This window comes from Muscardinus avellanarius (genome assembly GCF_963383645.1).
Source record: "Muscardinus avellanarius genome assembly, chromosome: 1".
Classification (NCBI taxonomy): Eukaryota; Metazoa; Chordata; class Mammalia; order Rodentia; family Gliridae; genus Muscardinus; species Muscardinus avellanarius.
Window position 1 is genome coordinate 54,559,949 of NC_137786.1, and position 15,578 is coordinate 54,575,526.

The window sequence follows — 15,578 nt, forward strand, 5'->3', positions numbered from 1 at the left end:
TTAATATATCTCTTTTTAGAAGTTTTAGGTTTACAAAAAAATTGAAAAGAATAGAGTTCCCATATAATCCTTTAATCCCCACCAGTTTCTCCTATCATTAACATCTTATATTTACAACTTACATTTGTTATAATAGATGAACCAATCTGAATATATTACGAAAGTCCATGGTTTAAAGTAGGATTCATTCTTTGATTTTATAGTTCTCTGGGTTTTGACAAGTGTACATTATCAATTTAATACTACAGTATCATACAAAATTTTTATTGGTCTAAAAATCCATATAATTTACCAATTCATCTTTTTCTCTTCCTCTCCTGGCCACAACTTCTGGCAACTGCTTGTCTTTTTGTCATCTGAATAGCTTTGTCTTTTCCATAGTATATTTGTAATCATGCAGTATATATCTTTTTCAGATTGGCTTCTTTCACTTGGCAATATACATTTGTCCCATGTGTTTTATAGACTAATAGCTCATTTCTTTTCACTGCTGAATAACCTTCCATTGTATTGCTATATAACAGTTTTCTTCTCCATTTACCTGTTGGAGAACATCTGTTGCTTCCGATTTTTGGCAATTATAAATAGGGCTGTTATAAGCATTCATGTGCAGGATTTTTATGGATATAAGTTTTCAATTCTTTTGGATTCAGGAATGTGATGAATCATATACTAAGACTGTGTTTATCTTGTTTTTTTTTTTTTTAAAGCCAAGTTGTTATAGTATGTTAAACTCTGTCTATCTTAAACACTTTCCCATCAGCTGTTAAGAAAAGCTTTGGTTGCGCCACAGCCTTGCAAGCATTTGCTGTGTTTGGATTTTAGCCATTGAAATAGGTATATAGCAGCAACTAATTGTCTTAATTGTACATCTCTAATGACAGGATACTGAGCATTTTATGCTTGTCACCTGTGTATCTTCTGTATCACTTACTTCTTATTTTAATTGGTTCATTTTCCTATTGTTGAATGTTGAGAGTTGTTGTATATTTTGAATACAAATCCTTTATTTTGCAAATACTTTGTCACAGTCTGGTTTATCTTTTTAATTCTTGGTGCATTGTAGTCAAACATCTCAATGGAATACAAGACTTGTGAGGATATACAAGCATACATCACCCAATTAGCCCCTATCTGATCCCCATCCCATTCCCTCATTCCCATGCTTGATTTAGTGATAGACTTTGATATATTTAAGTAAATCATGTGCTTTAAAGAATTTCCATCTTTCCCCCTCCCATCCCCTCAGATAGGTCACCTTAATTGTTCCTCTATAGGGCCCCTTCTTCAACTAGAGTTCCTCCTATTACCAATTTCTTCCTATTTTTCGCATATTAGGGAAAGTATCTGATTTTTTAAGTTTTGTGATATTTCCCTGTGGATGCCACACTGCAGGCTCTGATCACAGCCTCAAAGGCCCTAGCACCTACCTTGCCTCATGTCAGGCTCCGATCCTGGACTCTAAGGCCCTGGCAATGGCCTTGCTGCTCGGCAGGCTCTGATCCTGGCCTTGCAGGCCCCGCCACTGGCCTCACTGCATGGCAGGATCGATCCTCGCTTTGTAGGCCCCAGCACCAGCCTCACCTCCTGGCAGACTCCAATCCCAGCCTCGGAGGCCCTGGTACCAGCCTCGCCTCACAGCAGGCTCAGATCCCGGTCTCACAGGACCTGGCATCAGCCTCACCACACTGCAGGCTCCAATCCTGACCTCGCTGGCCCTGGAACCAGCCTCGCCTCATGGCAAGCTTTGATCCCAACCTCACAGGCCCTGGTATGAGCCTCGCTACCCAGCAGGCTCCAATCCTGGCTTTGGAGGCCTGGGCACTGGCCTCGCCTCATAGCAGGCTCCAATCCCAGCCTAGCAGGCCCTGGCACTGGCCTCACCACCCGGCAGGCTCCAATCCCTGCCTCGCAGGCCCTGGCACCGGCCTTGCTGTCCAGCAGGCTCCCATTCCAGCTTTGGAGGTCCCAACACTGGCCTCGCTGTGCGGCAGGCTCTGGTCTCTGTCACTGTGGGCAGGTTGTCTACAGATCTTTCTTTCTCTTTCTCTTTCTCTTTCTCTTTTCCTTTCCTTCTTTCTCTCTCTCTCTCTTTTTTTTTTTTTTTGGTGGTACTGGGGTTCCTGGAAGCCCTTCTACCTCCGGGCTACACTCCCAGACCTATTTTATATTTTTGAAACAGGGTCTCTTACACCAGCGCGGCTGGCTTAGAACCTGCGCAATCCTCCTGTCTCCACCTCCCAAGCGCGGGGATTACAAGCGTGCGCCACCATGCCCGGCTCTTTCTTTTTTTTTTTTAAGTAGGAGAAAATAGAACATGTCCTTTGCAAAAGCTGGAAGCCCAAATACCTAGTGGCAATGAATTTTGTCTCCCCTCCAAAGGCAGAGGTCCAGTTTCACTACAGAGAGCCAGCTCTGTTGCTCCAAGTGCATCCTGGCCAGCATTGCACAGAGGAGCACAGCGGCCATGAGGGCCGATGTCTCCAGGAACACGAGGCATGGCAGCCCAACCTGGCTATGCAGGGCTCCCTCTGATATGCCCCAAACACTTTTCCCACTTAGCATGTTTTCGAGAATTCCCGAGCATGTGGGGCAGGAGCAGTCTACCTTAGGGGAGATTTCTTCAGAAGTTCAAGTTGGATTGGATCGAATCTCTGCCTCTCCCAAATACAGGCTGCTGCCACTGCAGCCACCATTACCACTGCCACCACCACTGCCACCGCTCTGCCGCAACCATTCCTGCTGCCATCCTGGTTCTACCCTGAGCACCTTCCTTACATAGTATATTGTCCAGAATTCCTAAGCATGTGCGGGAGGAGCAGTCCACCTTTGGGGAGATTTCTTCAAAAGTTCAAGGTGGACTGGATAGGATTTGTCTATATCTCCCGAATATTGGCCGTGGCCGCTGCCATATTGACCCATCTCCAATATTTTTTAATAAAAGAAAACAATACGTGTCTTTTGCAGAGGTTTTGAGCTCAATCACTCAGCAGCAATATATTTTATCTCCCCTCCAAGAGCAGAGGCCCACAGCCTCACTGCATAGAGCAGGATCTGCTGTTCCGAGCGCACCATGACCCCCAGCATGGTGTAGAGGAGCATGGAAGCCAAGAGCACTGAAGCCGAGTGACACAGGGCTGGGCATCCCACCCAGCACTGCTGGGCTCCCTCCAACACACCCGGAATATTTTTCTTACAGAATATGTTGTTAAGAATTCATGAGCATGCGTGGCTGAACGAGTCTATTCTCTAATCTCTTCTGGGATGTTCTTCCAAAAATAACTTATGTGGTGGGTAGCTTGCTGTCATCTTGCCTCTAATTCCACCATTATACACTCTCTCTCCTATATTCTAGATAGGAAGTCACGACAGGAAATGTCTATGTTGTCTCAATCAGATATTAAACCAAAATCTGTTGCCCAGGGCTTCTCAAAGGAATGCATATCCTATTCAGTGGCCACGGTTGTTGCCATCTTGTCACCGCCTCCTCTATCTTTTTAATTAATTTTAATTTTTAATTTTTTTTTTTGGTGGTACTGGGGTTCCTGGAAGCCCTTCTACCTCCGGGCTACACTCCCAGACCCATTTTATATTTTTTATTTATATGGAAACAGTGTCTCTTAAGGCAGTGAGGTGACTATGAACCTGCGCAATTCTCCTGTCTCCACTTCCCAAGTGCAGGGATTACAAGCGTGCGCCACCATGCCCAGCTATCTTTTTAATTCTAAAAGTGTCTTTCACAATGTTTTAATTTTAATAAGGTACACTTTATCAATTTATTCCTTCATGGATTAGACTTTTGGTGGTGTGGCTAAAATCACTGCCAAAGTCAGGGTCAGCCCTTCAATTTTATTATTATTTTAGTGCTATTCTGGTTTGTTTGTTTTTCCATATAAACTGTAAAACCAGTGTATCAATATCCACAAAGTAACTTTCTAGGATTTTAATTGAGATGGCATTGAAGCTACAGATCAAATAAAGACAAGGCTTAATTATAGCTTTTTCCCCCCCGTAGTACTGAGGATTGAACTCAGTGGAATACTACCTCCAAGCTACACTCCCAGCAGGATTTTTCTTTTATTTGGAAACAGGGTCTCACTAAGTTGCAGAGGGCTCCACTAAGTAGCTGAGGCTGGCTTTGAACCTGTGTGATTCTCCTGTCTCATCCTCCCAAGTGCTGGAATTACAAGCATGGACCACCATGCCTGGCATACATTAATTAATTTTTTGATTATTGTATTTGCCTTGGAAACCTGGAATAAATGTTTGCTTGGCCATGGTTTATAATCTTGTTACACATTTTTTAATTCTATTTTTCTAAAAGTATTGAGGGCCTCTTATATTAAATCTACTTCATATCATTCCTACTCTACATTGGTTACTAGAATACTACAACTACTCTTCAAAACACACATACTGTCTTCTTTTGTTAAAAAATATTGGAGAGGGGCCAAGATGGCAGCAGCAGCAGCCAAGATTCAGGAGATGCAGACAAATCCTAACCAATCCACCCTGAACCTTTGGAAAAAAATCTCTGCGAAGGGGGACTGCTCCTGCTGCACATACTTAAGAATTCTGACTTCATACCATGTAAGGAAGGAGCTCAGTGGGAGAACCAGGAGGAAGGCGGCGGCGGCAGGGGCAGCAGAGGCCAGTATGTCAGAGAGAAAGAGATCCGATCCAATCAGCGGTGGCGATGGCAGCAGCGGCTAGTATTTAGGAGAGGCAGAGATCTGACCTAATCAACCTTGATCTTATGAAATGTCCTCAAAGGTAGACTGCTACTGCCACACATGCTCAGGAGCTCTGGAAATCATATTGTGGGGGAAAGGTGTTAAGGAGAGAAATGAGATAGCAGTGGCGGCAGCGGCGGCGGTGGTGACCAGTATTTGGAGGGCAGACACATCCAGTCCAATCCACCTTGAACTTTTGAGGAAATCTCCCCAAAAGTAGACTGCTCCTGCCACACAAGCTCGGGAATTCTGGACAACATGCTAAGTGGTAAAAGGTTTTGGGGAGTAGGGTGTGGTATCTCTGCCACTGCTACTCCTTCACTGGGTTGAACTGCAAAATCTCAGACCCAAGGAGATTATCAAAGCTGAACAAGTCCCTGGGAGTGCAGTACAGGGATTTCTCCTTTAGGGGCCACAATTTGATTCATGGTTATTATGCACACTGATCAGGAGCTGTTGCAAGGCGCGGTGAACTCGCTGTGGCTGCTGGCAATATGGTGCTGCTGCCACACCCTCGGCTGTGAGGCTGGCATATTTCTTTTCTGGTTTTGAGCTCTGTTCTGAGTCCCTGGAAGGCGTGATGAGCTTGGCCACTGGGAGTTTTAGGTGTTCTTTGTGCTGAAAGAACTGCTGAATTATACCTGAAAGATCGGCAGCGGCTCACTTCAACTCCTTGTTTATCTTTCCTCTCTGGAACCTGGTGCTGTGAGGGAAGATGGTGCCGGCATGGCTTGGCTGCCGCATTGTGGGCTTGATTTCTTTTCTCGTCTCTGGTTGTTCTTCTAGTCTTTTTTTCTCTGTCCCTTGTGTTTACATTTTTTATTTCTCTGCTGATAGTATTTTCTGGCTATGAAAAGCGCTGATTTTGTGGCAACAAAGATCGAGTTTTAGCAGGACTCGTAAACGCTGCTTTTCTTGGTTGCCATATTCCCTAACGTCCCATCTAGTTCCAACTTTTAAAATAAGAATAATCAATCTGTACCATACTTAAGAGCCAATGAAATATCAAATTATAAGTCCAATAGAGTTCAGTGACTTAAAAATCACCAACAAGTAAAACTGCAAATATGCTCAGCTTTTAATGCTATGACAAGAACACACATAATCCCGAAAGTAAATAAAAACATTTAAATATATCTAATACACACACACACACACACACACACACACACACACACACACACATTTTTTTTGGCGGGTCTGGGGATGTAACCCAGGGGCATTTGACCTCTGAGCTACACCCCCTGCCCTATTGTTTATTCTTTATTTTGAAACTGGGTCTCACTGAGTTGCAGAGGGCCTCACTAAGTAGCTGAGGCTGTCTGCGAACCACGATCCTCCAGGTCTCAGCCTCCCGAATGCTGATATTAAAAGTGTGCGCCACCACGCCCGGCTTACATTATTTTATTTATAACAGAGATAAACATTGGGCAAGTAATCTTGCCATGTAAGAAGCCTGGGCTAATTAAGGTAGGATGTGGAACAAGACCTGCCAAATAAAGAACTGTCTTGATCAACTTTTTCACTGTTATAATCCAAAAACAATGGACCACACAACTTAAGAGGAAGAAAGATTTATTTGCTCAGGTTTTGGAGATAAGGAGGTTAGTGCATGGCAGGCCGGGTCTACAGAGCTCAGGGAATGGTGGCAAAAAACAGAGAGAGAGAGAGCACATAAGGCACGGCTCTTGCTTCACAGAGGCCAGAAGCAGAGAGAGGAGGAGAAGGAACCATAGAATGCCAAAGGCCATTCTCCTTAGCAACCAAGCCCCACTCCCCACATTGCTACCCTGTTTCTGTGAGGTGTAAGAGGACATGAAATGACCAATTTGTTTATTGTCTTTATCTACTTCAATCTAATTTACAACACCGAGGACCTCACAGACAATAGCACCACCTCTTTTGAGGAATTATTGATAGGCCTATACTGCTAGAACCATTTTCTCCTCTCTCCAAAAGAAACTTAAAGAAATAAAAAAGTGCTCATCCCCTAAACATTGCACTCTATATTTAATCTTTTCCTAAAAACAGCAGTTTTTTTTTCTCCAAAAGAGAAAAGTATGTGCATTTTCTACAGAGAGACATAGTATACTTAAGGTATTATCTGCTTACTTAAAAAAAACTAAGTACTTAAGGTAAGCAAGAAACTCAGATAACATACATACAGTAGAAAGTACTTTCATGTATATAGGCACACAAAAAATTCTCTTAGAAAATGATTACTAAGTAGGTTTAGTATTCTCATTTATAAACAATACTAAAAAAGTAGTATAATACAATTTATCTACTTGACAGAAAGTCTTCTATATAACAAATATGCTACATCATCAATAGCTAGAGATTTTGAGAGAATTTTATTTACAGAAAATTTATAAAATGTCATAAAACAATTTTGTAGCAGAATCAAGAACAGATTAATATACAATGTCACTGGTCTATAATACACTTTTAAGATAGTTTCATTCTAGCTTTATTCATTAGCTGTTTATATTCTAATTTTTAACAAATTTAGGAATAAAGTAATACATGAAACAGATTTGCTAAATACTTTTAAAATGTCACTTTTTACTTTAGATATTTCTTCAGTTTTAAAATCTAGAAGTTAAATGACTTTTCCATATAATTCCTAAATGAAAGAGCATTAAGCACCAAATGGAACTCAAAATGCCTAAGATACTACCATAAAGAGAAAAATACATTAAGAACAACATAAATTAATAAAAGATTTTTCAAAGAACATTTAATGAAGGTACATTCAATGCTTTATAAATCTAAAGTAGTTCTTAAATGCATTGCTGTTCATACATTTAACAAATACCAAAACACTGAATGAATCAAAAGGACCATTTTAAAAATGAAGAGATGGCAGTTCTTGCCATTTAAGGATAAAAAGAGGATATACTACTATTGCTTTAATTTGAAAACAATATTCTTTATTCAAATGGTTCGGTGTTCCCATTATGCTTGAATAAGATTCTTTGCTGTGTGAAAAGAGACCTTCTTTTACTGATGGAAGGCTTCTAATCTTATTTGGGTTGGATCTTCTGGATGTCTCAAGGCGATTCCATTACGTAGCAGCAGCTCAATATAAGGTGGCCAAAAGGAATCACTAATTTTGATATATGGATCATGTGGAACATCAAACAATCTATTCATAAGAATCTAGAAAAAATATCATTCAAAATATAGTTTACTTGGAAAAAAGTCTATATAACTTTAATAAGACAAAGTTTTCCATGAAAAATGTTGACTTTGTCCTTGAAACACTGTTTATAGCATAACTTTTGTGTACTAACTTAAATAACTGATTTGATTTTTTAAAAGACTATACATATTTGTGAGTAGAAAAAGTAAAAAAAAAAAAAAAAGCGCCTCTGTATCTTAATTTTTTTCCAGCCTTTTTTTATTGGGCATTGTAATAATGCATCTTAATGGGGTACAAGAAGGTAGAGGCATACATTCACATTATCACTCATTTAGCCCTTCTTGCATTCCCACCCCATTCCCTGCCCCCTCCCTATGTTCAGCTTAGTGATTGATTTTGATATATTTGTGAATGTACATCATGTGTATTAGAGAATTTCCCTCTTCCCCTCTCCCATCATCCTCAGTTAGGTGTCCTTACTTGCTCATCTCAGAGCAGGAGGTGGTACTTGGAGATAGAATGCTCCTGGGTTCCATCTCCAGTATCACACACACTAAAAAAGCTTAAAAAATTCTAAATATAAACCAATCAATATTTGTATTTTGTTTTAAAAGCAATAGCATGTTTTTTGTTCATTTTTTTGGGGGGTGGTACTGGGATTCCTGGAAACCCTTCTTACCTCCAGGCTATACTCCCAGACCTATTTTTATATTTTTATTTGGAAACAGGGTCTCCTAAGCCAGAGTGGCTGGCTTCGAACCTGCACGATCCTCCTGTCTCCAACTCCCAAGCTCGGGGATTACAAGCATGCGCCACCACGCCCGGCCAACAGCATGTTTTATAAGAAAGATATCATAAACCAGGCATGATGGCTTATGCCTGTAATCTCAATATGTGAGAAGCTGAGATAGGCAGGATGAAAGATTTGAGAACAGCATTAGCAACCTAGTACAACTGTGTTTCAAAAAAAATTAAAAAAAATAAAAATACAAAAAGGGCTGGTTGTGTAGATCAGAGGTAGATCGACCCTGAGTTCAATGAATATTAACACAAACACACACATCCCGAGACACTGAAACTAGTTAGTTAGATAAAAACAGAGATAACAGCACCCAATTCATTAAATCACAATGAAACATGCTTTCTGAGAGTACCCTTCTAAACTTACCAGTGTTGAAAAGAAATGGCACAGGAATTGGTAAATATCCTGTTTATAATAGACCATTTTATTTTCCTATCTGCTAAATTTGCTACACATTCTCATATGTAGATTTTCTAAAGTTTTTAATATATTTAATAATCTAGCTGAAGTTAAAACACATTTTAAAAAAAAATCAAAGATAAGCCGGGTATGGTGGCACATGCTTGCAATCCTAGTACTTAAAAGGCTGAGACAGGAGGATCACACAGGTTCGAAGCCAGCCTCTGCTACTTAGTGAAAGGCTTTCAGCAACTTAGTGAGACCCTGTTTCCAAATAAAATATAAAATAGGTCTGGGAGTATAGTCCTGAGGTAGAAAAGCCTCTAGATTCCACTCCAGTACCACACACACACACACAAAAAAAAATCAAAGATATTTATTAAACAAAAATGTCAAACAGAAAAGGTTGGAATTACTCAGTTCTTACATTATGACAACTAATGTTATTTAAAGAAAATTATATACAAATTTCTACAGCTTTTTGGAAAGAACCTTTAAGCACATTTATGTATTTTAGAATACAAAACTGTCAAATAAAATTCTATCAATGTAACAGCATAAGAGTTTACTATGTAAATAATAAATAACATCATAAAAAATTAAAAAATCTACAATAATACAGGAATACAATTAAAGGTTAAAATTTAACTTCATGCCAGGCGTGGTGGCACACGCTTGTAATCCCAGCATCCGGGAGGCTGAGACTGGAGGATCGTGGTTCAAAAAGCCTTAGCTACTTAGTGAGGCCCTCTGCAAATCAGCATGACCCGGTCTCAAAATAAAGAATAAAAAATAGGGCAAGGGGTATAGCTCAGCGGTAGAATGCCCCTGGGTTCCATCCCCAGACCCCCAAAAAAAAAAAAAAAATTAACTTCATGTTCTTGTTCTTTTTTTTCAGTACTGTGGATGGAACTCAGGGGCGTTCGACCTCTGAGCTATAACCCCTGCCCTATTTTTCATTCTTTATTTTGAAACAGGGTCTCACTGAGTTGCAAAGGGCCTCACTAAGTAGCTGAGGCTATCTGCAAACTGTGATCCTCCTGTATCAGCCTCCCTAATGCTGAGATTACAAGTGTGCGCCACCACGCCCAACTCTTCATGTTCTTTTTAAAAAATAACAATATTTTCCAAAAATATATTGAAGAAAGCAATTGTGTAGTAAAGGTAAATATAAGTATAATTACTAAAATTGATATAAACCTTAAAATTAAATATTTTTCTTAAACCTAAGTATGATTTACAAATGACTAATTAAGAGCTAGCTTTAAGATAAAAATTTAAACCCTTACCTCTAATATTTCATGCAGTGTTATCAGCTGTGTAGTTCTTGCTTGAGTGTTTTTCTTTAAGAGAATTGTAAATAACAAACAATTAATATTTCAATTCTGCCAATGGCAGAATATTGAACCATAATACAAGATTTAAAAAAATTACTATTTCTTAGTTGCAATGGTACAAGGTAATAAATATGAAACTCAAAATTAGGTGATTTAAAAAGGATTTCCCTAACTAAATAACCTTTTTATACTTGTCAGACCCCAAAAATTCAGTTTAAACAAGTTCTAAAGACAGTAAACTTTTATAAGATACAATTTTAACTACCCATAAACATAAGGTAGATAAATTATATTATACACATTATATGTAAACAAGTAAATGAAAGTCTGATGTTTCAATCCCCCAATGAATTTCCCCAAACAAATGATATTCCAGGCAATGTGTTAATGTGTTTATAGTGTGCAGACAAGAAACTTGCTTCTGAACTTTCCTAATCTTTCCACAGCTCTTGAAATTCTTAATGTTTACTCAACTCATTGATCCTTTTTTTCTTGAGGTGACAGAGAATAAGTCTCATTCAAATTCTACCCAAGGATTTCTTAAATATGTGGACACAGCTATTGTAAGGCCCACATCTTATCTCCATGCTGATCACCAGGAGTTCCTTTCACTATTTTTCACAGGCACACATGTGAGACCCCTCACAATCTTGGCTGCCCTCTTACAGTGCTGAACTTCTGTCTTTTCTTTTTTTAAATCCATTTTCCTAGAATTATCTAGATGCGATTCAACTACCAAAGAGAGAAAAAAAAAATACACAGTTTTATAATTATAGATGCTGGAATTAGCTACTGAGAGTTTCAAACTGTTTTAGCTTTAAGACATCTATTTCACCTTGCTAACTTCTGAGCATACTATCATCTAAAATGCCAAAATGCTTTTCATACATTTAGCTAAGAAATGTCTCCCACATTCTTTAATGTTTTAAACCCAAAATATACTAGGTATTTCTTTTAAATATCTTATTTTACTATGCCTAGGTTCTAGATACCTAAAGTCCTAATCTATCATCCAGTATATTTACTACCTGGCCCTTTTGGTTTCATAATATCTGCCATAATAACCATGTATTCTACCTCTTTATGTGAATTTTTTTAATGTTCAATAAGACAAAACTCTAAAGAAAACTATTATAATTTTTTTCAATAATCTTAATCAGAAGGTTTTAGTTTAGATAGTCTATTAACTAAAAAGTCACCCTGTCATACTGACAGTAATTTCCTGATAACAATGATTAAACCATGAAATGGTTATAAATCTTGTGGAAACAGAAATAGGTTAAAGAAAGAATAACAACACTAAAAAAATATGTGACTTCTAAATAAAGATAAAGTAAAGCTGAATCTCAAAAACGTCTCTACTATCTTGCTAACTGAAAAAGAGCAGTAAAAATAAAAATATGATTAAATAATGGGTAAGAAAATACAAATATAGAACTAAATAGTAAAGAAGAAGCAAGGCACAGATGAAAATAAAATGCATGAGACGATCAAAGGAAATATAGAAGAAAAAGATTAAGAAAAATGAAGCAACTAGAAAATAATAAACATATAGTTAAAGAAAAACTGCCAGGCGTGGTGGCTCACACTTGTAATCCCCGCGCTTGGGAGGCGGAGACAGGAGGATCGCGCAGGTTTGAAGCCAGCCACGCTGGCTTAAGAGACCTTGTTTTCAAATAAAATATAAAAATAGGTCTGGGAGTGTAGCCCAGCGGTAGAAGGGTTCCATCTCTAGTACCACCAAAAAATAAATAAATAAATAAAAATAATAATTAAAGAAAAACTTCATGAAATATGAAATAAATCTGTCCAAAGAAAGAATATATATATATATATATTTAAATAAAAACTGATATTGAATGACCAGCTTTGTGACATATCCTTTAAGCTACTGAAGTTCAAAGAACTATTCAGCTCTATAGTAAAAAATAGCAAATTATCTACATGCTGGCTTCAAACTTCTGCTTAGCACATTCCATCTTAAAAGATAAGGAACAATGCCTAGCAAATCTTGATATTAAAAAAAATAATGTGCAGAAACATGTTTTGGAATAAAGGCAAATAAAATATTAGAGTTCAAAGAATAAAACACCCAAACGTTCTTCATGAACAAGTTACTTAAGTAAAAAAAGAAAAATAAACTGGAAAAAAAAACATCAACTGAATCAACATATTAAACTTAACTCAATGGTAAATGATATTAAGGTTTGACTCCAGTACAAAAAGAATGGTTAAATACGTGAATGATAATTTCTGAAGATAATATAAATACTACAAATCCACCAAAGTAAAAACATAAAAAATTGGAAAGATTTTGTATAAGAGCAAAACATGTTAATTTTCTTAGTTTTCATACCAGGAAGTCAATTAATACCACATAAAACTGAGAAAGTTAAACAAAATCTTATTTTGTATTGTTCACAATTTGTTTTCTTTATATTTGAAAGATTTTTCCCAGAACTCAAATCATTAAGTAAATTAATATTTATCTAAGTTCAACCATCCAACTTCACTCATTTTGATCAAATTTACATAAAATTATATTTAATATTTAATTTATATTAGCAAATAGAAAACCTCATCAATCAGTCACCTATATATATGTTTTTAGGAAGATGTTTCAAATAATATTTAATGTTAATGGTGATGTTCAACTAATGTTAATGATCTGATGTAGAATCTGGTTTCTAGTTTTCTTGTATTTTTCTTTGAATTAGAAAGTCCTGGACTTCCGGGAAGATGGCGACCGAGAAAAGCAGGGCTTAAGAGCCCCGCTAACAACAAATCTCCATTACCACAAAATCAGCGCCTTTCAAAGCCAGAAAACAACATCACCAGAGAAACAAAAAAAATCACCAGGCTCCAGAGAGAAAGCGGACTGAGAACAGAGCCACAGAGGAGATCCTCAAGCCCGAGGACGCGGCAGCGGCAGCAGCACCATACTGCCGGTGGCACCGGCGAATTCACGGGACGGCCACAGCAAGCCGAGGGGAGCCGCTGCGGAACAGCCAGGCGGGATTTCTCGGCGCAGAGGGCATCTAAAGCTCCCAGTGGCTGAGCTCAGCACACGCTGCAGGGATTCAGAGTGGAAATCAAAACCAAGAAAAAAAAACGCCAGCCCCATAGCCGAGGGCGTAGCAGCGGCGCCATATTGCCACCGGCGGCAACAGCACCAAATTCACCGAATTCAATACAGCTACATCTGCGTACTCAAGAACAGTGAGTCAAATTGCGGGCCACAGCGGAGAAATCCCAGTACTGTACTCACTGGGACTTGACCCAGTGGGAGAGGGGTGGTGGCAGTGATATCACACTATAGGAGAACGTGCAACCTGGCACCCCCCCACAGTCTAAAGCAGCCTCTATCGACTCTCTGGGTCGGAGACTCTGTGATACAACCCAGTAAAGGAGTAGTGGGGTCTGAGATACTACTGACTCGAGATCCAGAGCACCTTAAGTGAAGTCATAGTGACCCAAGGGAAGAACCCAGAGAAGGCACAAACTTCCAAAATCATGGGAAAGAGGAATAATACTGGAGCAATGAATGCTCACAACCCCACAACATCAGAACCCGATAAAACAGAAAATCAGAGATTTCTAGAAGATCAAATCAGGAAAATAACTGTAGAAATAATAGAGGTGCTTCGAAAAGAACTCAGAGAGAGCCAAAAAGAGATAAAGGATGCAATTAATGAAGTAAAGGCCTCAATTCAAAGTACAAACAACCGATTAGAACACATGGAGAATAGAATCTCGCTCTTAGAAGATGATCATTCCAAAAATGAATGCATAGTTTCTAATCTAGGAAAAAATATCCAACAGCAGGAATCTGACATTGAAGAAATATGGGCCCATTTTAAGAGAGCTAACCTAAGAATAATTGGAATAGAGGAGGGAAAAGAAAGTGAAACCAAAGGGATTAACAATCTCTTCAAGGAAGTAATAGCAGAAAATTTTCCAGACATAGAGCAAGAGGTCGATATGCAGGTCCAGGAAACGTATAGAACTCCCTTTAGACAGGATCGGAGAAGAGGATCCCCACGCCACATAATTGTCAAAATGACCAATGTGGAAGCCAAGCAGAGAATCTTAAAGGCAACAAAAGCAAAGGGCCAAGTGACATTCAGGGGCAAGCCAATTAGAATCACTCCAGACTTCCCAAACCAAGTTATGAGAGCCAGAAGGGCTTGGAGTAACATATTCCCAATTTTGAAAGAAAACAACTTCCAGCCAAAAATTTCCTACCCAGCAAAACTTTCTATCAAATTAGATGGAGAAATAAGAAGCTTCCATGACAAACAGAAACTGAAGGAATTTATGTCTTCAAAACCAGCACTAGAGAAAATACTCAAAGAGATTAACTACAAAGAAGAAATAGGTAACACACATCAGAACTAGAGAAACAAGATTTTCCATCCAACAGACAACTAAGATTGGTTATCTGTGGAGATTCATTATTTATGTTAGTCTGTTACCTATCTCTAAAGGGTATTGTTTGCCTTTATTGTTGTTAATTTTTAGGATTTCTAGTTGGAACATTAATATACCTTCAGATATAGCATTTGGAAATATTTTATCCCATTCTATTAGTAACTGTTAACTCTGTTTACATTGTCTTTGGATATACAATATGTTTTTTATTTTTTAGGGAGTTTGTATACTCTTCTGTTGCCTGTGCCATTGAAATCATAACCAAGAAATCACTGCCAATTTCAATGTTGTGAGGTTTTATGACCCAGATTTTCTCCTAAAAGTTTATAGTCTTAAGATTTATATTTAGGTCTTTTATCTATTTTGAGTTAATATTTGTATATGGGATTAGGTAAGGGTCCAACTTTATTCTTTTCCATGTAATTATTATGTTTCAACAATATTTAGTTAAAAGATTATTATTTCTACCACCAAATGTTCATGGAAACCTTGTCAAAAATAACTTGACAATATAGGGAAGAATTTAGCTCTAGGCTTTTATTTAACTCCAATGGTTTATATATCTGCCTTTAGAATAGAACTACACTGTTTCAATTATTGTAGCTTTATATGGTTTGAAATCAGAAAATATACATCTTCTAGCTTTGTTCTTTTTCAAGATCATTGTGGGTACCTAGAGTCCATATTCCATATTAGGATAGATTTTTTTTCTGAAAAATAAATATATAAAT

At 38.2% G+C, this 15,578-nt stretch overlaps 1 protein-coding gene across 1 annotated transcript in view; it reads right to left on the reverse strand.

The window, feature by feature from the left end:
* Nucleotides 1-7,736: 7,736 nt before the first annotated feature.
* CENPK (centromere protein K) overlaps nucleotides 7,737-15,578 on the reverse strand; it is a gene marked incomplete at its 3' end in the record, with an annotated part of 26,902 nt that continues 19,060 nt past the window's right edge. The window contains exons 5-6 of the mRNA XM_080703724.1: nucleotides 10,369-10,422; nucleotides 7,737-7,895 (exon numbers count right to left, since the gene is read on the reverse strand). Coding sequence (XP_080559850.1) covers nucleotides 7,737-7,895; nucleotides 10,369-10,422 — 213 coding nt within the window. The remainder of the gene's footprint in view (nucleotides 7,896-10,368; nucleotides 10,423-15,578) is intronic.